Source organism: Pelecanus crispus, chromosome 16 (assembly GCF_030463565.1).
Source record: "Pelecanus crispus isolate bPelCri1 chromosome 16, bPelCri1.pri, whole genome shotgun sequence".
Classification (NCBI taxonomy): domain Eukaryota; kingdom Metazoa; phylum Chordata; class Aves; order Pelecaniformes; family Pelecanidae; genus Pelecanus; species Pelecanus crispus.
Window position 1 is genome coordinate 1,259,796 of NC_134658.1, and position 26,198 is coordinate 1,285,993.

Genomic DNA, 26,198 nt, shown 5'->3' on the forward strand with positions numbered 1-26,198 from the left:
TGCCCAGCTGGAGCTTTGTTTTGTGAACTGGTAGTTCATGTTAATGATCATCAGATGCTGACCTGAATCGAAGATCCTGAAAATGTGACATGTTCTTGCCTCTCTTGATTAGAGTTCTTAATTTTTTCTTTTTTTTTTTAAAGAAAAGGAAGGCCCTGAAAAGGAACTGACATCAACTGTAAATATGGCTTACCAAGTTTGTTGCAGCAAAAGTATCATAGCAGCTTAGGTTCTGTCTGCTTCTGTGGCTGTTAATAAACTGCCATGTGTCTAGGGTGGTCGTTGCTGGTTTGTACTGTCAGCTGGCTCAAGGTGGTTGTTTTGGGCATGAATATTTACTTGAGGAAAGGGCTGCAAAAAGTCATTGGTGCTTATGCCTTTTAGATGACTGAATGATATGAGCACCCCAAAGTGAACATTAATAGATGTTGTTTAGCAGTCTTGACCTCCAGCATTCTTCTATGCCTAAGGAAGCTAGCTTTAATACTCTTATTTCAAGGTGGGTTTTGGGGTTTTTTTTTTGCTTGACAAATAGTATCATTCAGGAAGAACAAAGAGGTTAGGGTGAGCTCGTTGCTGCATGCAGCAGATGAATATCAGCACCGCGGTATGTCTCTGTTGACATGAGTTGATTTGTAAGAAAGCTGGGAAAAGTCTCCACCACACTGCTATTGTAAAATATAGGGATCTCAGTGTCGTTCATGCATACTTAACATACTTTACTGCGCTTTAGCACATTGTTGTCTTGTTCCGGAGGTACTTTTAGAGGAAATGCTCACCCAAGATGCTGTTTCTCTTGAACATTTCTTATAGTGACCGCAGAGTCTTTTGATGCCTTAGTGCCATCCATGCTTTATAAAGGCTGTGTTCACAATATTGTGGTATAACTTAAATTCACTTTATACTGCAAATGTTTTGGGTGAGAGGGGAATCTTTTAGCCTACTTTTTTGTCCTGGGATAAGAGATACATGTAGAGTTTGAAACTGCACTGACCCTTTACTACTCTACAGGGTTTGGAGGAGGGAAAGGTTGCAAGGTTGCATTGATTTTTATAGCAAGCTGGTTTAGTCCTGAGATGCTTGGTAGAACACTGGGTCAGAACAGACAACAGCAGGAGGTCTAGGAAGAGAAGGAACAAGAAAATATGTTAATTGACATGTTTGAAAACATAACAGATTTAGGATTGAGTACAAAATTAGGTTCTCTGAGGGGAAAACTGTTCTGAGGAATAGGCAGCAAAATGAGTTTTTGTTCCTTCTTCAGGGAAAGGGAGGTTGTTGCAGGCAGGCTGCTGGAAAAGAATAGATGCTTCAGAGGAAAACAGGTGCTAAGACAGATGTCTGACTAGTGAGTTATTTCTGACTTTTATTCCTACCTTCATCAGTTACACCTACATGGCACAGGTACTCAGTTTGTCATTTGCCTCCTTTGCAGAGTTCAGTACACACTCCCTTAGGTGTGGAGGAATCTGCCCAGGGGCACAGACCTTGGCGGGGGCGTGGGGTGTGTGTGCACATGGCCACTCCCAAAGATTGCAGTAAGTTGAGACCCTCTTGTGCATACCAGCAGTGAGTCCACCTCCTTTATTTCATTAGCAAGTTTCATCTGTACTTAAAAGTGTGACTGTTAACCTGAAAACATTGAATTTGTCTGGCTGACTGCAGGTACTCTTTAAAACACTTCCCATGTCTTGCCTAGCTGGCTCTGACGTGTCAGTAAAAACTTCATCTGAGTAACTGCTAAGTGTGTGTCTAGCTATGTAATAAGAAGCAAGAGGAATCTAAATCATTCTTAGGGCACGTAAATGGAATATCTTATTTTTTCCTAGTATTTCTTCTATTCTTCTCATGGACCTGAAAAAAATTTTTAATTATTTTGTGAGCTAAGAACTGCAGAAACAGGGACTACAAAAGTGTTTTGAATGCTTGTGGACACTAAAAACCATTACTGACATGCCCATGAATAGTATGCTTCACGTGGATAGATGACTTTGTTCAGATGTTGAGTAAGCAAGCTTTCTTAGAGTTCTTCATTAACAGTGATGTCTTGGCCACCTTGTTGTGGTAGCAGTCTCTTACATCAAATAGGATGGATATTGAAGTACTGTTAGTTTTCCTTGATAAATTTTCAAGCACAGTGTCATATGCAGATGTAATTTTTAAGAAAGAGAGGGAGCTTGTTTCCTAGCAACTGGAGACCTTACTGCAAGCTGTCTCTTGGTCAGCCAGCTTGTTTTACCTTCTCCATTGAAGTTACTTTAATGTGAAGTGTCAGTGCTAGCTATGTCAAGAGCTTACTGCTCAGAGGTTTTTCCTGTGAAAAATGGAAACCGGTACCATAGACTTGAATCTTAAAATGACCTCTAATGGGCCACTAAGCAAACTTCTGCAGAATACTAGTAAGTCTCATGACAAGCATGTAGTACGTACTTGGCCCCTGAAATTAGTTTTCTGTTTAGGTGCACATTGTAAGCCTTCTGCCGACCAGTGTACTGTCTGTTAGAACATGTTATTTTTCTGTTGGACAATAATTTAAGTGCAGAAAGCATGAGAAATTTCTTATTTTCTACTACGTACAATCTTCTTTCAGAAATTTGTATACTATTGGTTTCTTAGCTACCCATCTCACATAGTAATAATAAGATACTAACATAGTGAAAATATTTTTATGCAATGGCTCTTCCAATAATTTGTTATTCTAAAGCAGACTTTCTTTTTGGACTAATCCGGGGTCTTTTGCAGGCTTTACAGATAGCTGTTTGACTACAGCTGCTGCAGAACACTGGTTCCAATACGTGTTTTATCAGAATGTCTCAGGCATTTTCATAATATCTTCTACAAATCATCAGACTGTTCCTTGGTTGATACGTGATATGTATGTATGCAGTATAAGAGTGTATTGACTCCTCTTAATTCTCAAGGGTCTTTTGAAATATGTACAAATCTGGAGACTAGTATCAAGACTTTCTGTAGATGTTTATGTTAAACTGGAAATAGCACCACACCTGTCTTGAAGCATACTATTTCGTCAGCTAAGGCAAAGTGCATGTACTTTAGCAAAGCTTTTGATGCTGTCTCTCACAGTATCCCTCTGGATAAAATGTCCAGCATACAGCTAGACAAGTCCATAATACATTGGGTGAGCAATTAGCTGATGCATCAGGCTGAAGGAGTTACAGTAAATGAGTTACACCAGGCTGGCAGCCAGTCACCAGTGGGGTTCCCCCAGGCTCAGTTTTAGGGCCCGTGCTCTTTAATGTTTTTTATAAACGATCTAGGTGCAGGAGTTGAATGTACATTAAGTAAGTTTGCTAATGATACTACATTAGGAGGAGCTGTGGACTCCCTCGAGGATAGAGAGGCCTTAGAGAGATCTGGATAGACTAGAAAGCTGGGCAATCACCAACCATATGAAATTTAACAAGGGCAAGTGCTGGATTCTCCACCTGGAATGGGGTGATCCTGGTTGTATGTACAAATTGGGGGATGAGAGGCTGGAGAGCAGCGCTGCGGAAAGAGCTCTGGGGGTTTAGGTTGATGGCAAGTTGAATAGGAGTCAACAAGCATGCCCTGGCAGCCAGAGGGGCCAACCATGTCCTGGGGTGCATCAGGCACAGCATAGCTAGCTGGTCAAGAGAGGTGGTTGTCTACAATCTACACTGCCCTGGTGTGGCCCCACCTAGAGTACTGTGTGCGGTTTTGGGTACCTCAGTATAAGAAGGACATCAAACTGTTAGAGTGTGTCCAGAGGAGGGCGACCAAGATGGTGAAAGGCCTTGAGGGCAAGACTTAATGAGGAGCAGCTGAGGTCACTTGGTTTGGCTTGGGGAGAAGGCTGAGGGATGTGGTCTACACCTTCCTCAAGGGGGCAGCGGAGGGGGAGGTGCTGATCTCTTTGGGATGACCAGTGATAGGACAGGAGGAAATGGAATGAAGCTGTGACAGGGCATGTTCAGAATTGGACATTAGGAAAAGGTGAGAGGGTGGTTGGTCCCTGGAACAGGCTCTCCAGGGAAGTGGTCATGGCACCGAGCCTGTCAGAGTTCAGGAAGCACCTGGACAATGCTCTTAGTCATATGGTTGAGTTTTAGGTAGTCCTGCGAGGAGCAGGGACTTGGACTCTGTGATAGTTATGGGTCTCTTTGAACTTGAGCTATTCTCTGATTCTATGATAAATACCTGGGAAGAGAATCAGAAAAATACCTGGGAAGAGAATCAAACTAAATCTGTGAGGTTTTTAATCAGATTGAGTAAATTTTGCTAACTACTTACAAAAATAATCTGAAGTTACATTTTTACTATTGAATTGGTTCATCAAATCTCATAATGATTAGTTGTATTTGGTTGATCTACAGCATAAGCCTAGCATGTCTTAAACACAATTCTTCCAAAGTACCACAAAGATAACATTATCACCCTCAACTTGATTTTGTATATTTTGGCATTATGTAGGAATTTAACAACTTGGGTGGAAAAATCTCTGGTTGAAAAGTATGTAATGCTTGCTTTGAAATATTTTTGATTCTTTAGAATATGAAGCTACAGTTAGAAGTAGAAGACTTTGAATCAGCTAAACTACTGGTATCTTGTTCAATATACTACATGGTCTTACCAGTGTCCTTTAGCCACTGCTGTTGGCATACTTCTTTATTGTGTTAATGGATGCTGTCTTTTGGTTGGGGGGGGGGGGGGGGGGGGGTGGTCTTTTCTGTAGCTCAGCATTTGCTCCCTACATAGTTGGTCTGAATTTGTTTGGGAGAAAATATTCCATCTATTGCTGTTAATTTTATCATACCTAGAGTTTTCTGAGAAAGCTGGCCATACTTATACAAGTTTGTAATAAAATAAAGTGTGAATGCAGTGAGACAATTTCAGTTGAGTGTCAGCTGTAAATTGGTGTATTCTCAAAGGCTTTTTTTCTTTTCCTAGCTAATAAATTGATTACACGAGAAGGGCCTTCCTTTCTGCAGATGCGAATAAAACATTTGATGAAGTCAAACTGCATCCCACAAGCTACTTTCTTGTCAAAATTGTGTGCAGATTCTCCAGAAATTGCAAATGTTTCATCTTTTCGCCAAGCCTACATCACATGTGTGTGTTCGATGCTGCCTAATGAAGACTCCATTAAGGAGGTTAGTAATCCATTGTCCCTTTTTAATGTGTATTTATCAAGCATTTTAGAATTCATTTCTGCAGTACTAAGAACTGAAGCTGAAGAGTGAAACTGTTACAGCAGAGTTCCAAAACAAAACTATCTGTGTACTGGAGGCGTTGGGGGGGAAAAGGGTAACTTGCAACATGTTCTTTGATTGGATTGGCTACTAATGATGAATGACATAGAAATCACATTAAATTCTGTTCAGTTTTTAGTTTCATTTAAGAGTTGTGAAGTGTAGCTATATCTGTTCTACCTAGACACTCAGAAAAGTCTTTTTTCTTTGCATGTTTGGTCACAGGTATTGTGCAGTTGGCACTCTTTGCAGAATTGCTGAAATCTGATACTTCTAAACAACTTTTTTTTCCACCTTTGTTTTCAGAAGGCGAGAATTGTGTGTTATATGTTCATGTTACCTGTCACCTTCCTCAGGTAGAAAGTTATCAGGTCTAATGACAAGTGGGGAAAAGAGATGGAAAAAAGTTGAAAGATGAAGAGGTCAAAGAATGGCAGCTGTTGGAGAATGAGAGGTGGCAATGACCAAAACCCCAGTGGGGGGAAGAGGGAATTAACTGTAATAAAAGAAACAAGGGTTAAGTGAAATTTGAAGTTCGGAGTAGGATGGGATAGGTGGAGGAACAGGGCTTAGCTAAGAAAGTAAATGTTACAAAAAGGGTGAATATGAGTGAAGATAGCTTGGAGAGGATTGGAGAGAAAGGATTTGTCTTGGAAGATTAGACAATGTGTGGTCATCACTTTGCAAGAACTGGAAGTGATTGGAATGGCTAGGTCAGGCTTGGAAGTTAAATTGCTGAGCTCCTAAAAGTTAAGGCTGGTGAACTACTTCTATACCTATAGGCAATAACATACATATATACGTACATGTATATGTATGTATATATGGTTATAACTCTGTGTGTACATATACTCTCTATACAAAGTTGTCCCTTGCATTTCTGGTACCTTGAATTGATCTGAAGGCACACATGTAAAAGTATGACTATGTATTTATTTGTTCACAAGAATCTCGTACTACTCTGTGAGAAACATAGAAAGTAACAGAACTAAGAATTGGTGTCTGGCTTACTGATTCCAATGTTTGGCTTGATTTTGCCAATTCTATTGAACCAATTAAAACACTAATTAAAGAGGTTCTCCTACACAGTAGTTAACAAGTAGTTAATAACACTCTTTACTATCGCAAAAAGTGCGAAGCCCCAAATGTTCCATAATCTAAGATGGCTTTCTCTGCAAGGCAAGTGCCAGCCACATGTAGCAATAAACCAGGGTTTTCAAATGAAACAACCAATTAAAATTAAAGCCAGACTGATTGTTTTAATTGTAACTGGTCATCTCTGTAAAATGTCAGTGTGATTATTTGTTAGGTTGCATATGAGCTCCATATAGCCATCTCTTATCAAAGTAGGGGTTTTCCAGTCTGGACTTTCTTTGGGAAAGAGCATTCAAAAATCTGAGAGTAAAGCACTTGAAGTCTGAATTTAAGCAAATGCCCATTATCCCATTCATAAAAAAATTCAGCTGGGAAGCTTAAGAACAGTCATATTTCGGAGGTCCTCTCCAGACACTGCCGACAGCATAAGGGATTGTTATTGGGTTGTATGCTTAAAAGAGCAAGAGGGAAAGACAATGAAGCTTGTTAAAATACTGGGGAAGAATAGTTGCTTGTCATGAGTTTGCTTGCAAAAATATTTTTTGTTACTGTGGTGTTTCCATTGTCAAGTTAAACCAAGTGTTACTTCCCTCTGTAATTTCCAATTTGACTGGAAGATTACAAGAACTTAATCTAAGTCTTCCTTGCACTGCAAACTGTCTGTGCTTAATGTAATCCTTTTGATATGAAATACGTCCTTTTATTAAATTTTGAGGCAGCAGCTCCCAAATTCTTGCAGCTGTAGGAGTATTATTTAATGTAAATAAGGTAATATGCTGCCTGATTTACAGACTCAAGAGTATGTTGTCCCAGTTCAGTTAGGGGAGTTTACAGTCTCTGAGCTGAAACTAAATTGCTTTTACTTGCTTCATGGTACATCTCTAGCTCCTGAAAGGAAGGTAAGTCTCTCTAGATAAGCAGGTTGGGTGCCCCTTTTTTTTAAGGAGTGTTAACATGATGTCCTACTAAAAAACTGGTAGAAGGCTTAGGTTAGTGGTAGGAAATTTTTATGATGACGTAAGTGAAATATCTTTGCAATGTTAAAACTTTTTCTTCAAACTAAAATGACATGGAAGACAAAGACAAGATAAATCTTACATGGTTTTATGTTCCATGGAATAACTCTGAGGAGTAAACTGGTATCCTTCTTGTTAACTGAACATGCAGAGGATGACAGCATTTTTCAACAATTCTAATTTAAAATGTCTTAGTACTGTTCATTCTGTAGCCTCTGAACTTTCATTCAGCTGTTGGTCTTGTTGGGTTTCTAACAGAATAACAGAATCACTGGTCAGCATTGCAGGATTAGTAAAGACACTTTCATTTAGTGAGTGTCTGGTTTGTCACTGAAGTGACTGACTGGGTATTGTTGGATGATTTCAAGCTGTGCATTTGGACTTTTTTCCTTAAATATTATTTAAAAACAAACAAACAAACAACCAAAAAAACCCCCTCTTAAGGTCTGAAACAAGATGGATCATTGACAAAGTTTGAAATAAACAGGACTTGAAAACAAATTGCCTTGCTGCTTACTCAGTGGTTAATGTCCTGAATATGAGTAAGTTTGGCCAAAAAAATCAAATTTCTGTTTGAGGAGAGTAAATGCAATGTGCTGTGTGACTGCAGGCTGCCCCAAGCACCACAGACATGCCTGTTGCTGGAGCTCATGTTTGTGCTGTTCCCGCTGGTCCAGCACACAGCAGAAGTTCTAGGTCTTGTTACAGTGTGAGTCTGAGTGAGGAGTAACTGATGGCTATTAAAATGTGGGGTTTATCATTCTGTAGCCTAAGAAACCCTAGTAAGTAGGTTTTGAGTTTGTTGTTAAGTTTTAAAACAGTGGTACTGTTGTTTAGTGATTGTTCCTTTAATGGAACTGAGAAACTGAGCATGGTCCCTGTCACGTGTTGCCTGGCTGAGTCGATCATACTGCCACGCTGTCTTCAGATTTGTGGAGGAAACATACCCCATATTTATATGCACTGACAATTTTAATTTTTCTAAAAACCAAGACCTGGAAGATCAGGCTTGTATCAAACCACTGCAGGCAGCAGATTGTGTTATTTAAGAATGTTTGCTGCAGTATGGAGGAGATGGTACTGTATAATTGTGGAAATTATCAAAGACAAAAGTTTGAGTCACGTAGCTTTGTGTTCCTAATTTGCTTTATAAAATGTGCTGATGGAAATTGTAATCTGTAAAGAATGGGAATAACTGAGTGGAGAGAGGTGGTAGAATACTGAGAGAAGACTGGAGCTGCCCAGCTATCAGACGTGTTCAACTAGACTTCCCACACAAGCTGAAAGCCTGTGTGCCTGTAAGTACCGGAGGTAGATGAGAACATGAGAAAGGTACCGTTGGCAAAGGATGTTGGACGGAGAGGGTATACAGCAGTATCCCCCTTTTTTTTTTATCTGTAAGCTAGAACAGCCATATTATCTCCTGTGCAGTGATGAACACCTTCAAAATTTTTTCATGTGGCTGTTGGTATGGGCTTGTTTTTCCATCTTCCCCAGCCTGATGGAGGTGGCACTTGATTTGCAGATATTGCAAGTGCTTATTATATCTGACATGCAGGAGCAATGATGTCTGTCCCCTTAGTTAGCAAAGCATTGTCACTTAAATCGGTTCTTGAGGGTTCTCTCTTGCCAGAGGTGAGTCAGTGACAATGACCCCTACCCCAAAATAATCGGCTTTACTCTTTTTTTCAAATGGAAAACTGACACATCTGCAAGAACTTGCAGCTTGTGAACTGCTCTAAAAATGTCTGCTGCAAAAGGTCAGTCATGGATCTCAAGTTGAACATTGAAAGTCAGTGGACCCTGGAAAATGGTGACATTGCTCAATGAACTCCAGTGTCAAGCCTGTATGGAAAACTGGGGTAATATACCTGCTCCTGCTCTTCCTGCTGAATGAGATGTCTGTGAAAATTAGTTTGGTATAGAATCACAGAATGCTTTGGGTTGGAAGGGACCTTTAGAGATCATCCAACCCAACCTCTGCAGTGAGCAGGGACAGCTTTAACCAGATCAGGGTGCTCAGAGCCCCGTCCAACCTGGCCTGGGATGTTTCCAGGGATGGGGCCTCCACTGCCTCTCTGGGCAACCTGTTCCAGTGCTTCACCACCCTCACTGTAAAAACTTTCTTCCTTATATCCAGTCTAAATATATCCCCCTTTAGTTTAAAACCATTAGTCCTTGTCCTGTCACAACAGGCCTTGCTAAAAAGATTGTCCCCATCTTTTCTACAGCCCCCCCTTTAAGTGAAAGGCCACAATAAGGACTCCCTGGAGCCTTCTCTTCTCCAGGCTGAACAACCCCAACTCTCCTGGCCTGTCGTAGGAGAGGTGCTCCAGCCCTTGGATCATTTTTGTGGCCTCCTCTGGACCTGCTCCGTGTGCTTCTTGTGCTGAGGGCTCCAGGTGAGGTCTCACGAGAGCAGAGTAGAGGGGCAGAATCACCTCCCTCGACCTGCTGGCCACGCTGCTTTTGATGCAGCCCAGGATATGGCTGGCTTTCTGGGCTGCAGGCACACATTGCTGGCTCATGTCCAGCTTTTCATCCACCAGTACCCCCAAGTCCTTCTCCGCAGGGCTGCTCTCAATCCCTTCGTCCCCCAGCCTGGATTGATATCCAAGGCTGCCCCATCCCAGGTGCAGGACCTTGCACTTGGCCTTGTTGAACGTCATGATGTTCACACAGGCCCACCTCTCCAGCTTGTCCAGGTCCCTTTGGATGACATCTCGTCCTTCTGGCGTGTCAGCCACACCACTGAGCTTGGTGTCATCTGCAAACTTGCTGAGGGTGCTCTCAGTCCCACTGTCTATGTTATTAATGAAGATACTAAACAGCACTGGTCCCAGTACGGACCCCCGAAGGGACACCACTTGTCATCGGTCTTCATTCAGACATCAAGCCGTTGACCACTACTCTCTGGATGTGACCATCTAACCAATTCCTTACCCACCAAACAGTCCACCCATCAAATCCATATCTCTCCAGTTTAGAGAAAAGGATGTTGTGGGAGACAGTGTGAAAGGCTTTACAGAAGTCCAGATAGATGACATCTGTTGCTTTTCCCTTGTTGACCGATGCAGTCACTCCTTCATAGAAAGCCACTAGGTTGGTCAGCTAGGACTTGCCCTTGGTGAATCCATGCTGGCTGTCTTGAATCACCTCTGTGTTCTATGTGCTTGAGCATAGCAAGCATCCATCCTAGAAGGAGGATCTGTTCCATGATCTTCCCAGGCACAGAGGTGAGGCTGACAGGTCGGTAGTTCCCAGGGTCCTCCTTTCTTCCCTTCTTAAAAATGGGCACAATGTTTCCTTTCTTCCAGTCACCAGGGACTTCACCTGACTGCCAGGACTTTTCAAACATTATGGAGAGTGGCTTGGCAACTACATCAGCCAATTCCCTCAGGACTCTGGGATGCATCTCATCAGGTCCCATAGACTTATGTACATTCAGGTTCCTCAGGTAGTCTTGAACCTGATCTTCCCTTACAGTGGGAGGGGCTTTACCCCCCTGGTCCCCATCTTGCGGTCCATCGATTCAGAAGGGGTGAGGAGAGAGGTTGCCAGTGAAGACTGAGGCAAAAAAGTTGAGTACCTCAGCCTTCTCCTTGTGTCTTGATACTAGGTCAGCATTCTTGTTATCAGGGGGGGTATGCTTTCTTTAACCTTCTTTTTCTGGTTGACATACCTGTAGAAGCCCTTTTTGTTATTCTTTACATCCCTTGCCAAATTCAGCTCCAGCTGTGCCTTGGGCCTTCCTGACTCTATCCCCACACAACCAGGCAGCTTCCCTGTACTCTTCCCAGGATCCCTGTCCCTGCTTCCACTGGCTGTGCAGTTCCCTCTTTAGTTTGACCAGCAGGTCTCAACTCAGCCATGCTGGTCTATTCCCTTCCTTGCCTGATTTCTTACACTTGGGGATTGAGAGCTCTTGCCCCTATGGAAGGTGTCCTTAAAGATCTGCCACCTCTGCCTGAGGACTGTCTCCCGGGGGGTCTTTCTGACTAACTCCTTGAAGAGCTGGAATTTTGCTCTCCTATAATTTAGGGTCCTGACTATACTCCTTGCCTTTCCCATATCCCTCAGGAGTGTGAACTCCACCAATGCGTGATCACTGCAGCACAGGCTGCCTCCAATCTTGATGTCACTGATGAGCTCGCTTGCATTGGTGACCATCAGGTCCAGTATTGCATCCGCTTGGGTAGGGGTGTCTATTACCTGTCTTAGAATGCATTGAGGATAACTTCCTATATTCTACTCTATATTTTAACTTCCCTTTGTTCTTTCTGTATCATTATTTTTCATGATTAACAAGAGGTTTGAATTGTTTATATTAGCAACAGCTGATTAAAGTAGCTGTTGCTTGAATACAGCCTATTCTGTAAAGTGGAACAGATCTGGTGAACAAAATGTATTAAAAATAGTGTTATAATAGTAAAAGCACTTCATAATTGCCATTTATGGTGTAAAATACTTGGCTTATAACCAAGCTAATGCCCCGTTTTGATACACGGATAGGTACTACCTTTAAGTAGGCTTTCTAGAACTTCCATGGTATTTGTCTCTCCTCTAATCACTTCTATTTTTAACATCATGCTTTGGAGTCTGATTGTTCAGAATCAGCACTTCTGGACAAAGAGGACAGGAGACTGGCTTTTTCACATCTCTTGACCTTTTTGGACCTGGGTGTTAATTTTCAAAAGGAAAACAGATGCCTGCAAGTGTAGAGAAGGAATGGGAAGTTTTAGATACTGTTGCCTGTATGTAAATATTTTGCTAAGCTGTCCAAAGTGGAAGATGGTCCCAAAGAACACTAATATTGAGAAGGGAACAGAATTAACATATGTGAACTTCTTGTGCCATTCTGTAGCTGAAAGGTATGGTATGAACTCTGGGTATTAAAAGGAGACATAGTGTTTTGGTCATGTATTTGTGAGACCATTTCCTTTGATACAATAAACGTGCATTTCTTTTATAAACATGCTGAGAATAAAGTGCCTTTTCTTTTAATTTTCTTTTTTTTTTAAGATTGCAAAGGTGGATTGCAAAGAAGTACTGGACATCATTTGTAATCTGGAATCGGAGGGACAAGAAAACACTGCTTTTATTCTTTGTACAACATACCTTACTCATCAGCTTCAAACAGCAAATGTGTATTGCTCTTGGTAAGTAATAAGTATTACTGCTGCTTCTAACTTCCTTAATGGCTTCAATGCAAGAGAATTGAGCTTATATAGTACAAAAATATGTAGAGAAAGTGGATGTATCTTTAACTTGAGAAGTACATCAGACTGAAGTACTTTCTAGATAACTAGTGACAAAATAAATAAGGACTCATTTTGCTACAGTAATAGAACAGGCTTCAGTGATGTAGCATTTATTGTTACAGAATAGTATCTTTTTTGTGACAATAACTGTGGGTAGATTTTTGGTTGCAATACAAAGTCAGAACTGAAACTAGTTAGATAAATGATACTTTCAGGTCCTGTAGCTCTGTCTAATGTACATATGCTCCCGAGTAATGAGTCAGGAGAGATCAATTAGAGCTGTAGACTTCTCATCTCCATGCCAGGGTGGCCCGTGATGGGGCCTGCCTAAGGCCAAGTCTACCCAGAACATAGTGCAGCTGTAACGTGAGTAGGTACTTCCACATCAGCTTTAAAAATGGCTAGCCTAGGTGACAAGCAGTGAAGGCTTGAGGAGACAAATGTTAGCAGTCTAGCAACACAGCTATGTTCCTACTTACAGAGAGGCGTTAACAGGTTTGTGTCACTTGTGCTGAAGTCATGTCACTATGTCTGCACTGTTAGTGGTTGTTCAAATGAAAGGTGCTGGTTCAAATTGTGCTGCTATGTCCATGTATGCCACGGTTGCCCCCTCTGCTGCTGTCTGGACAAACTCCTCAAGTTCCAGCTGCTTTCCCCCAGGGACAAGAAAGGAAAATTAAGTCTTCTGTCTAACACTGGAATTGTATAGGTGTATAAATTCAAAATCTAATAGGTTTTAAGGGGCAGCAGTTGCTTAATTTACTTCAAAGAAGGTCCTGTCTGGTTCAAAAAGACAGGATTGTAGTTGAAATGTTATTTTACTCTCTGATGTTTGATGTACTGATGACTTGGACTCTACTTACAATTTTTCTAGCAATGTCATTAACACCTTTTGGATTTTGATTGTTGATAATAAAGTGTAACCTTTTTGTTGTGTGTATTTAATCATAAGCCTGCATAATGGTATTTCAAATCAATAAATGATTTAAGATTTAATCAGTTTTCATATGTACTTCTGGTGCATTATGTAATCTGATAGACCAGAGCTGAGTGGTGACTAAAACATTTACTAAAGATCTTTGAGAGGAGAGCAGGGAGTAAGAACTGGTACAGTGCAATTTGCAGGTCAGCTTCCCTTTGTGCTGTTGTGGATTTGGTTCAATAGACAAGCCCTAGCATATGTACTTGGAAATGTTCCAGTTACCTGTAGGATCCTTAAATGAAATTGTTTCCTGCAGAATTTTGTGGATCACATCCTTTTTGATTTTTAGAGTAGTGGTACACTGATGAAACATTTTCTGCTAGCCCCTGGCTGGCCTGTAACAGACACCATAAGCTAGCAGTGTTGTCTAATGCAATCCTGCATGCTGCCAGCCACCTGTTGGCCATTATTTTGCTCCATGTCTTGCTTTATGCAGTGTCAGAGTAAACCAGCATAAGTGATCCAGATTGAAAGTATTCTGGTTTAGACAAAGGAAAGGACCTGTTGACCGCTGTTAACAGCAGTTGAAAATGAGGATGCTTTTGAGACTTATTAGAGTGCATGATTGTTTTACATAGTGGATGAAGATGGAGCTTTGGTGCCATACTCATACTTGAGCCAGTCCTAATAATTTGCCGCTGCCAAAAAGCAGAAGAGAATTCTTGTCATATTGTGGTGCTAGCTGCACAAGTCTTCCTTGTCTGTTGTTCTGGCTCGGGGCCCATCTGATGTGTAGCGAGCATGTTCATTTAACCTAGCCAAAACTGTGTATAGCTTTTTACAGATTAATGCTTGATTAGTTTACTGTGTGGTCAGACAAGTACCAGCAAAGAAGTGCAACACTGGTGCTTCTGGAAGTTGTAAGCTGTTAAATCTGTTCAGGTGTAACATCACTCTCAGTCTAGAAAGGAAAAATCTACCTCCCTTCCCTCCTGTCTTTCAGTGCTCTAGCATCTGCCTGATGGCACAGTGCTAACTCTCCAACCCAGCACACACCTCTCATTATTCTTGCATATTTGGAGAGGTTAAGCTATTTCATTAGCTTAGCTCAGCTCATCCTGTAGCCTCAAGTCTGTACCCCCAAGAAAAGATTAGTAAACCACATATCTATGTAAATTAGTGCTGTTGCTGTGAAGCTTCATTTCACAGCTGAAGATGAAAGCAAACTTAGGTTTGTGTATGTTATTCCTCACCAAAATTGGAAGATTTTGCAATGATTATTGCTGATAATCATAAAATAATGTGTAACGGTAATAGTAGAGGTATCTGCTGTGTTTGGAACTTTATCTAAGAAGTAGTGCTGCTCTGGGCAGTAGTTCTGAGCTAGCTGATTGCCTTAGTCTCCAAGGAGTCAGGCAATTCATCAATCCATAAAATAATGTAATCTTTAGCATTAACACTGTGGCATTAAGTATGAACTGTAGCTAAGCACAACTTCAAAAGCCTTCTCTCTGGTCTGATATGCTAGTAAGATTTTTTCCTTCTAAGTATTCCTAGATAGCTGTCTGTCTGGAGTTCTCTCTATTCTCTGCACTGCCTCACATCAATTTTGAAATGGAAAATTGCCCAGATGCTGAGTTGTCCTTTCTTGCCTTTCCATATGTGTGAAGATTATCTGAGGAACACTTCTACATCATCATCCTTGAGGACCCGTTCCAACAATGTACTTTAGCTTTGCAGAAAGAAGGGGTGGGATGAGAAAGAGAACAGGGCAAACACTGAAAACTTTTTGCTCTGCTAGAACTCTTAGGAATAAGGGATTATCCAGAGTGAAGCCCGCCTCTCACTATTCTTCCAAGTCCCAACTGTGTAAATGTACTGAATAGATATACAAAATGACTGATGTCTTGATAAACTATTTTTCAAATTTGTTTTGTTTCTGTTGTGGTGATGCTAAGTTAAAATTTTTTGTAATACTTTTTTCATATATATATATTCTGTGCCTTCCTTGTGTAAGCTTCCTTTCATACAGTTCTTCCATGTTAGTCATCCTGATGCTCAATTAAATTTTACATTTTGTCAGCTTCTTGGGGCTACAGGGCAGTAGAAAAAGTTGCTGATATTCTGGGTGTCTGCCTTCTTTTCCTCTCTAGTTCTGTTTTAGGATTTAAAATTAAAACACCTTGAATTCTACTGCTTATATATTAGTTTCTTGTAGGCCTATGTAGCTTCTCAGCTGTCTCTTCCTGACTATGCAAGGCTGTTAATTGTGTTTCTAGGCCTTTAAATAAAACAAACAAAAAAATGCAAACAAACAAAAAAATGCAAACAAACAAAACCCCCCAAAAACTGTTGCCAGTAAATATTGTCCATTTTTGTGCAACAAATGTATCTGAGGTCAGATCCATAACAAGGTCTCATTCCCTTTCACTTGGCTTAGGGTTCAGGAGTAGGATTGCAATAATTCAACGGAAAAACCTTGCCAATATTCAGTGTAAAGTTTGCCTAGGTCTGTAGTCTTGATTTTTGGTTCTAGAGGCTATCACTGACCTTGCATCTAGAAACCTTTATGTATAATTTGATGTACAGAGTGGTTAAGTCAGCAAAGGTGAGGTTTGCTCTACTAAAGGAATAGCAGAAAAACTTTTTTCAAGTGATTAAAAGATACAGATCCTATCACTGCTGCTTTTCCATTTCTGTGGCGCTCATTGTGATGGCAAAGCAACACAAAGTGACAGATTGCGTCATTCAGTGGCTGCGTTGCCTTGGTTATAATAAATTGCTTAACAGAACAGCCCTGTGCTCAGATGGTACAAGCAGTAAAGCAGATGACTGCTCAAAGACGGTAGACAAGGGATATGTAAGCTGAGGGCTTTATGTAACACTTTTTGTAAAGTGTGTTCTGTTAGAGGTATCTTTTAAAGCACTGAGTGGCAGTTACATCATTTGAATGCAGGTGTCAACCTCTAAGCTACTTGCCTAGCAGGAGAGAAGTGGCTGCTTTACATCATGATTCATCTGACCTATTTTAAATTTCTATGTGAAAAGTTAAGGCTCTGCAAGTGTTGGGGTTTCTTCCTTGTCTGGAAAAGAAGTCTATGCAGCTATAGATGCCTACATTAAGCAAGATGAATCCCATTGCCAGTGTCTTTGCCCATTAAATAACAGGAGATATACTGTGTTTTGATCTGATGCTTGTTTAAGAGTAAGGCACACTAACAGATCTCTTCAGTGTCTCTCTGAGATAGAGACCTGATTGAAGTATGTGCTGTTTTTTAATAACACTTGAATTGTTGTGGCATCAACTTTGAACTAAAGTGCATAGACTCTGGACAGATGATATATATATCTGCAATGTTCTTACATTCTGCTTCAACTCTTTGCAGGGAACTGACACTTTTCTGGAGCAAACTGCAGAGAAGAATAGATCCTTCTTTAGATTCCTTTTTGGAGAGATGTCGTCAGTTTGGCATCATTGCCAAAACACTACAGCATTTATTTTTCTTGATAAGAGTCATACAATCTGAAGTAAGTAAGCTGCAATCCAGAGTCTTTGGACACAGCCAGAACTGTTTACGTGAATTTATTGTTTTCTTAATAATCCTACTGAAATGATATGAAATACAGCTTATTTCATTAGTCATACTTTCTGATTAAGTGCCTAATAACTTAATAAAATACCTGAAAAATGCTTGCCATTGTAGTTTTGTGTCAGCTTGACACATTGATTGAAGGTCACTCAGTGTGGAATGGTTTGTTTGTTACTCTGAAAATACAGTATGACAGTATTTTGCAAACAAAGCGTAGCTGTGTTTTGATCTGATGCCTTTTTATAGGCAAGGCACAGCAACAATTTTCTGCAGCATCTCTAAGAGATGGAGACTTGGCTGAAATGTCTCATATTTTTGTATTTTGAGAAAATACCTTTTCCTCAAAATGTGTGATACAATCACATCTGGACTTCTACCTTCTATTCTGATGCCTATCTTTAGAAAGTTGCAGAAAGGTTCAAGAGATGCTTAACAGCAATTTTGATAAACTTGTGATCTCTGAGTAGTAATGGAAAGACTTTAATTGATCCATCTACCTAGGAGGCAAATGTAGCACGCTCTTCATAAGCAGAGCAGAAAGGATATAGCTATGGTTAATCTGGGTAGTTGTTCAATAGGATGTTTCTGTCTTCCTTTGGCTACTCTGACTCTTGGAATTGGTTAGACTGAAATTTCCTGTGTTTGGTCACCATATGAGAGTAGATTTGTGGAGGGCAATTATGAATGAAAATGAGTCAGGGACACTTTAATGGAGGAAAAATAAGCTAGGTGATAATAACATGATTTTAGCTGTGTTAGTAACAGTATTACATGGATCATAGACCTTAAATTAGATATGGGATTCTCCCTTAGGAATGTCACCATTTCCAAAAGATTTCAGATATTTCTTCCTGAAAAACAGCATAGTTTTGCACATGTAGAATAGAATTTGCCACGTGAACTTCAGTTTTATGAATGTTTTAATTAACAGTACCCTCCCAAATTTGCTCATCTTTTTGCATTCTTATATGGACATGAGTTAATTCAGAGTTAAGGCATCAAATATATTATGGATGAAACAGACAAGGTTCCTTTTTTTTTTTTTTCAATTAAATTTCTCTCCAGCTTCAAGTTTGTTTGTCTGGGTGTCTCTTTCACTGACTAGAGTTAATCCTGTGAACCAAATGAGTTATCAAATGTGATTTGGTAAGAGAAGAACAAGTATTAGAGCCCTGTTTTGGAGTTAAAGTAGAGATCAGAAAGGTTACATGATTGTCCTTTTGACAAATCATAGAGGAGAGTCCAGAACTCTAATTTGGCAAAGATGAGTTCCGGTAGTGATTGCACAGAGAAATGTTTGCTTCTAGTTTGTCTAAAGTTGGCCTATTTCTACTTTTAAAACATGTGTGAATGTGCACTTTATATATAAGCATAATACATTGCTAACTATATACCAGTTCTTTCTGTGTTTCCTGCTAAACCATATTAAAATTTCTTCTCCTGGGGAAATACCTTTTTTTTATTGCTGTCTAGCAAATTAACACTGTTACTGAATTAAAGAAGTATTGCGTGACTTCCAGTAGGTGGTGCACAGTGTGTATAAGAGCTTGCTAATTCATTTAACGTGTTCTTAGTTCTTTTGGATCTTTACCATCTGAGCTGGGGTGGATGTGGTTGTGTTAGCCACATGTCATCTCTCTACACTACTCATATCTTGACTGTTACTTATCTTTACTAATAATGACTAAATAGTCATTATTATGCATTCAGATTCTTTATGCTGAAAAGTATGCTTTTGGAACAAGGTAACTTTCAATTTTGTCCATGTAGAATTTGAAAGATATTTTTTAAAATCAGCATGTGTATAATATTTGTAGGTATCTTTCTGATACTATTGAGCAGCACCTCAAAGTTGCATAGACTCCTCAGAAAATGTTTGGAAGTGAAATGCCAGTTATCTTCATCAGGAATCATTGCTGCTGCTGTACTGCTTATACTGTTGAAGGTTATTTTACTTCGGGGTGTGAATGTACATTAATTTCCTTACTAAACAGTACTGCATGTTCTGAATTAATATCCTGTGTGGATACTGTGGGAGGAATGTATATGGAAGATTTACACCATTCTCTTCTAGACATCTGACTTAGCTATGACTGAGTCACTCAAGAGAGAGGAGTTAGAAAGATGTTTTGCAACATCTAATGCCTAAACTAGTTCAGGTGACTCCTCCACAGAGTGCAGTAAATGTGAAGTGGCTGCCCTCACTTGAAAAGTAGAAGAGGCTCCTCATACAACTTAGAGTATGCTCAGTGACTTGGGCACTTAACACTCAGGAGCTTGAATAAATTCTGAACGGGCTGTAGTCTATTAGATGCTCTCATTGCATGTTTTTTTCATAGAACAGTTCTAGAGAGAATGTACTTATCAAAGAAAAGTAACATTTGTGTTGTGGCTGTTTGTGTGTTTTTTTGTTGTTTGGTTTTTTTTTTAAACAGGCAGAAGAAGCAGGACTTGCTGTGTCTGTTTTGTTATGTGTGAGAGCCCTTCAGATCAGATCAAACGGAAGTGATGAAATGAAGACATCAGTATGTAAAACAATTGCATGCCTTTTACCAGAAGACCTTGAAGTTAGAAGAGCTTGTCAGCTCACAGAATTTTTACTTGAGCCAACTTTGAGTGGATTTAATGTGTTGGAAGAGCTCTATATGCAACCAGATCAAAAATTTGATGAAGAAAATGCACTGGTTCCAAATTCACTCCGTTGTGAGCTGCTGTTAGCTTTAAAAGCATATTGGCCATTTGATCCTGAATTTTGGGACTGGAAGACTTTAAAGCGACATTGCCTTAAACTGTTAGGGAAAGTAGCTTCTGATTCTGAGGATGATGCAAGTTGTAATATGTCAATCAATGAAACTGACATGTTAGAAACTTTCTTTAGTGACTATGATGAGACAAAAGAACATAAATATTATGATGGAAAAGACACAATGAACCACCCTAAAGAAAAGGCAAGAGTAAAAAAACCGATTGGTTCTTCAGAAAGATACCAGAGGTGGCTTCAATACAAATTTTTTTGTGTGCTCTGCAAAAGGGAGTGTATAGAGGCTAGAATACTGCATCATTCTAAGATGCATATGGAAGATGGTGTTTATACATGCCCAGTGTGTACAAAAAAGTTCAAGAGAAAGGAATTTTTTGTACCACATGTAATGGAACATGTTAAAATGCCACCTAGTAGAACACACAGACCTAAAAAGAAAATAATACTGAAAAAAGAGAGATCACCACAAAAGACGACAGCTTCCAGCAGCCCGCCCCTAGTGTTTCAGGACAAGTCACATCAGCCACAGCTGCCTGAAAACTTGGAAAATGACACACATGAATACGTCACATTTAGCCAACTGGAAAATTGCCAGCTGCAAGACAGAGACATCTATCCATGTCCCGGAACAGATTGTTCTAGAGTATTTAAACAGTTTAAATACTTAAGTGTGCATCTGAAAGCTGAACATCAAAACAATGATGAGAATGCAAAACACTACTTGGATATGAAAAACAGGAGAGAGAAGTGTGCTTTCTGTCGCCGACACTTCATGACATCCTTCCATTTGCGGGAGCATGAACGCGTGCACTGTGGACCTCAACCATATATGTGTGTGTCAATGGATTGTTATGCTAGATTTGGGTCAGTTAATGAGCTTCTCAATCACAAACAAACACATGATGATCTTCGTTATAAATGTGAGCTAAATGGCTGTAATATTGTTTTCAGTGACTTAGGGCAACTTTACCATCACGAGGCACAGCACTTCAGAGATGCATCATACACCTGCAACTTCTTTGGTTGCAAAAAGTTTTATTATTCAAAAACTGAATTTCAGAATCACCTTGCAGTACATAATATTGAAGTGTCAAATGGGGAAGTGAAGCAAACACTAAAACTTGAAGAGTCTGTTTCAAAAGACAAATGCAGTTACCTTCCAGAGTCTCAGCTGCTTGAACAATCTGAAAATTCCAGTCTGAATGGTAACTTGGATCCCTCCGGCCCTCAGGAAGTTCCACAGATTAAGGAGGAAGCTCTCTCTGACAGTGAAGATCTAGACAGTGAAAGTAATTGCAGTCTTCATTGTGGTGACCACAGTGCAGATGCTGCAGTAAACCAAGGCCAAGTGTCTCCTCTACTGGTTGAAACAATGGCTCACAATCAGTCAGTTCCAGGTTTTCTCATGTCCCAGGAAGGAGTCTTCCATCCAGCAGATGTGAAACAACAGTGTTCCAATGTGGCAGTTTGCTTTGATGAAAAAAAACTTTCCTGTGGTTTTGAAGGCTGCTGTTCCACACACAAAAATTCCAGAAGTATGCAAAAACACCTTCGCAGGGCCCATCCATATAACTTTAAAGGTAAAAAAAATATGGAGATGAAAACTAAAGACTTTCTCAGTCTGTTGAGTGATGCTCAGGACACTAAATCCCCTACAGACATTAGTACAGAGTTAGGTCATAATTTGGATACAAATGCTGACTCTCCAGAAAGCTTGTATTGTACTATAGATGGTAAAGGAAGCAATGGCCTGAAGGAAGAAACTTGTCCTTCTTCCCCAGAAACATCTTTTTATGACAGTTCTAAAGAATCAAATATTGAAGATAACATGTTGGAACTAATGTTAGGCTTGAAACATTTAAGCTTAAAAAATTCTAACATTCAGAATTCTTCAAGACACAAGCCTTTTTTGGGCTCTTTACAGTCCTATTCATCTAGGGATGCCAAGTGCCCTGAGTCAGCAGATGAAACTACCTCAAAATTTCAGCTTCAGGAGCAACAAGATAATTTACCCAGCCAGTACCTTACTCAACTGGCAGCTAAACCATTTTTCTGTGAATGTCAAGGATGTACGTGTGAGTTTGTGACCAGAGAAGCCCTCTTAATGCATTATGTTAAAAAGCATAACTATTCAAAGGAAATGGTTCTTCAGTTAAATATGTTCCAGCATCGGTACTCACCATTTAAGTGTCATATTTGCCAAAGATCATTTACAAGAAAAACACACCTTAGAATTCACTATAGAAACAAACATCAAATTGGCTGTGAGAGGGTAGCTCACAAGGTATGTTCTAATGAAAAATTTGATCATGTAGGTTTATGTACAGATGACATGCATAAAAATAGCACTGTTCCAACACCTGTCTGTGCAACCAATGTTGAATTCATTGAACATTCAGACCACTCTGAACAGCTGTGTCATCCTAAAAAGGAAGACTGTAGTTCTGAGACAGATTTGGAGTCCAGCGAAGAGACAGACAATAACGTAACAAGAAAAACATCTAACATAGCTTCTCTGGACAGTCATAGGGAAGAACTGGAAGCAAGACAGGGAAGAGGAAGTAAAAGAACAGTTGCAAAAGGAAACTTATGTTATATATTGCATAAGTACCACAAACCATTTCATTGTATACATAAAAGTTGCAACTCGGCATTTACCAACCAGAAAGGTTTGATACGCCATTATAGAACCGTTCACCAGTATAATAAGGAACAGCTCTGCTTAGAAAAAGACAAAGCAAGAACAAAAAGGGAACTTGTCAAATGTAAAAAAATATTTGCATGCAAATACAAAGAGTGTGGTAAGCGTTTTTTGTGTTCTAAAGCTCTTGCTAAGCATTGTAGTGACTTCCACAATGAACACTTAGAGGATCAAAAACTGCTTTCTGAAGCTGAATCTGCAAGATTTGCTTGTAACCAAGCCCACTGCCCTGCTGTATTTTATACCTTCAATAAGCTTAAACAACACCTAATAGAAGAACATGCCAATGAAGAAAAATTAAACAAAGATTTTGAAATACATTGTGACCTTAATGGCTGTGATCGAATTTTCACAAATTACAGTCACTACTCTCAACATGTATATTTCCGACATAGTGAATATTATGACAGTCTCTTTGGAAATCAGAAAGAGGAGGAAGATAATCAAGATAAAGATAAAAATGAACAAAGTTATTTGAAAGATGGTTTGGACATAAGCAAGCAGAATGGGAAGCAGTTAAAAGAGAAAACTAAAAGAATTAGCAGAAGCAGAGAAAAGCATTTGATGAATTTCAAAACAAAAGAGGAAGCCTTACAAATGTGCGAAGAGAAGTCTAACCAGACCCAGTACCCTTGCATGGTTCAGGGATGTTTGTCTGTTGTCAAATTGGAAAGCAGTATAGTGAGGCACTATAAGCGCACACATCAGATGACCAATATGTATATAGAGCAACGGATTCAGAAACTTGTTGTTTGTGTTAAATGTGGCATAATGATTGAAAAACAGTCCTGCTCCGAAACAGCTTTAGACTTGGATAAAAAAGGTGTAAAAATTAAAGAGGATAAATCAGCTAATCCTGAGTATGTGCAGGAAACTGAAAAACCTCTTGTTCCAAATACTGACTGTGATCCTCAAGATGTAAGCAATGAAGACCAAAAAAGATGTCCATCAAGTAGTGTGAGTTTTGATGCGAGTGCCTTTATGTATTCAGGCACTTTAAAATACAACCACAGTTCAAAGAACACCTGCTTTGAAGAGCATAACATCAGGGAGACAGTTATGTGTAAAACTGAAGATTTTTCTGAAAACAGTGAAAGAGAGAATAGCTCTTATTTCTCCAGCTTACAATTAGAGTTGCCAAGAGAGAAAGACCCAGAAAGATGTCAGCATAGTGCAGTTAATCAAAATGCAAAAAGAAATGTACTTTGTGCTACAAAAGACAAATTTCAGAAGCCTCCAGTGTCCAAACCATTTGATTTAAAGACATATAAACCAATGGGATTTGAGTCTTCTTTTTTAAAATTTATTCAGGAAAGTGAGGGAAAAGATGATGATGATGATGATTTTGATGAGGTAGTAGAATGGGAGTCTCCTGAGCAGCTGCCAGTAGATAAAACCTTGCAAAAAGAGGGAGATGGTCAAGGGGATACACCAGTAAACAACTTTGTAAATGACAAAAATGTAATCATAACCCAAAATAATCATGGGCAGCTAACAGAAATCCAGCCCTTGTTGTCAGAATCGTCATCTGCCCCTTCTTTAGAAAATTTGAGGGCGATCTTGGACAAGGCACTAACGGACTGCGGAGACCTTGCCTTGAAACAGCTTCATTACTTAAGACCAGTAGTTGTTCTTGAAAGATCCAAGTTTTCCACACCCCTCATAGACTTATTTCCAACAAAAAAGGCAGATGAGCTTTGTGTAGGAAGTACGTAAGTAGTTTTGCTTAGAGCAGATTGCCTCCACTACTGCTGTATGGGGAGAACTTCAAATTAGAACAGTAATTGTTACAGAACACACTGTTTAGGTTAGTTTAGACTGTTTAATTCCATGAATGTATAATATCTGTCAAAAGTATTGGCCAAGTTAATTTAACTCCCCATTTTTTTTCAATGGACTAAGCTGATTTTGGTGCTATTTAACACATCAGAATACTGGGGGCTTCCTCTTGAAGAGTAAATATGCATGATTGTATATGGAACAAGTACTAGGGTACCAGGGTTTGGGGGGCGATGGAGTTATTACTTGACTTGAATGTGCACCCTTGGGTGCTTTGTGTAACATATTGTACACTACAGCATCTTATATTTTTTGAGTTATGAGTTTCAATAAATTACAGTTTTTCACCCATTTGATTACTGTACAGTAAATCTTTAACGTGGTTTGCTTGTAATTGAATTTGGGACCATTCTGAGTGCATTGGATAATGCTGCTTAAGTTTTATGCATTTGTAGATAATTTATCAGACTGATGAAACAGTGTAGATACAGAAAAGTAAAGTATTACATTCTATTTTATAATATTCTCTGTGCTTTTTTCAGACTTGAAAGAATTATAATTAGTACAAGCAGAAAGTACTTGCCACTTAGAGATGAGGAAGTCCTAGCTAACTTGCCCTTTAAAGGAAGAAGATGCTTCTGAGAGCGTATGGTACAACCTAAGTGTTTTTGAAGAGTGTTGCTGAACTTCCAAGAGAGTTGTGTCATGTGAAGGTGTCAGTGCACATTTTGGGTTCCCTGGTTAGCTTTTTCAATAATGAATAAAACGTAGCTGGAAAATTCACCAGAAGAGTAATTTAATTTTAAGATCTGTTCTTGCTCTTCTGTGTCTCATTTCTTGCCATACTTCTGGATACATCATGAGGCCCAGAATCTTTCTCCTGTGAGTGGTATCTCCAAATCTCTGTGAGGATGCTAATGAGCAAGCAGCAATCACAGCTTCTTATTGATTGAGGGCTTGGGTTTTGTTGGGGTGTTTTGGGTTTTATACTGTGATCTGAAAAGTAGCAGTGGAACGGAAATGGAGAAAACTTTGGGAAATGTTGCTTAAAACAGACCATGAGTATTGGCTGGGTGCAGGAATGAAGGAGGCTGTCTAAAAACTATCTGGAGAAACTGTGTTATGATCAAAACTAGGCAGAAATGGCATCTTCATACTACACTTAAAAAAGTTATGTGGGCATCCTTAAAATAAAAGATTAAAAGTTGTACACCAAGCAGAAGTGTAGTTTATTGCATATCTCTTCCTGTCATTTCCTTTCTCTAAACTATAAGCTTCTTGTAATGAAAGGAATATGGTGCATGAATCTTCTCACTAGCTCTTAAAAATGGAAGTAAGTTAGGGTCAAAAGGGTTAAATGCTGCAACAAGGTCAGACACCTGAAGTAGCTAAAGTGTGTTCCAAAGTGATTTTTGTGTCTCAAAAAAAAGAAGTCTACCTTTTAATGTCAAGTTTGCATAATGTTCGAACATACTTGAATCTTTGGGATCTCAAAACAGGAAGAGAGATTAACTGCAGACTTAATAAACATGTGATGACTGCTTCAGGTAATGTGCCTGGAGAGATACTGGTACATTACTGGGGTTTTTTTGAGTATCCCACAAAGCAATCTGTCCCCTTCAATGCCTAGAGAAAGAAAACTGGTCAGTGTGAATAGTAAATTCACTGAGGTTTTGAGTCTTCAGTTTCAGGTCAAGCAGCTGTATTTCCACTAGATAAACAGAGCTTCAAATATGACAGTATTAAAGAATTCAAGCATTTAAAATACATACCTTAGCTGAGTCCTAAGAGACCAGTAAATAACTTTCTACATGGGGAATAGCAAAGAGAAATAGATTCTAC

General features: G+C 39.6%; 1 protein-coding gene across 4 annotated transcripts in view; it reads left to right on the plus strand.

Moving 5' to 3' along the window:
• RLF (RLF zinc finger) overlaps positions 1-24,707 on the plus strand; it is a 53,072-nt gene extending 28,365 nt beyond the window's left edge. For 3 of the 4 annotated variants that reach the window (XM_075722083.1, XM_075722086.1, XM_075722085.1), the window contains exons 5-8: positions 4,930-5,132; positions 12,365-12,501; positions 16,912-17,053; positions 19,551-24,707. In XM_075722083.1, the coding sequence (XP_075578198.1) occupies positions 4,930-5,132; positions 12,365-12,501; positions 16,912-17,053; positions 19,551-24,293 (5,225 nt within the window). In that variant the 3' untranslated portion in view covers positions 24,294-24,707. Of the gene's footprint in view, positions 1-4,929; positions 5,133-9,058; positions 9,205-12,364; positions 12,502-16,911; positions 17,054-19,550 lie in introns of those variants that run through there. The other variant, XM_075722087.1, reaches the window with a different exon arrangement.
• Positions 24,708-26,198: the final 1,491 nt, after the last annotated feature.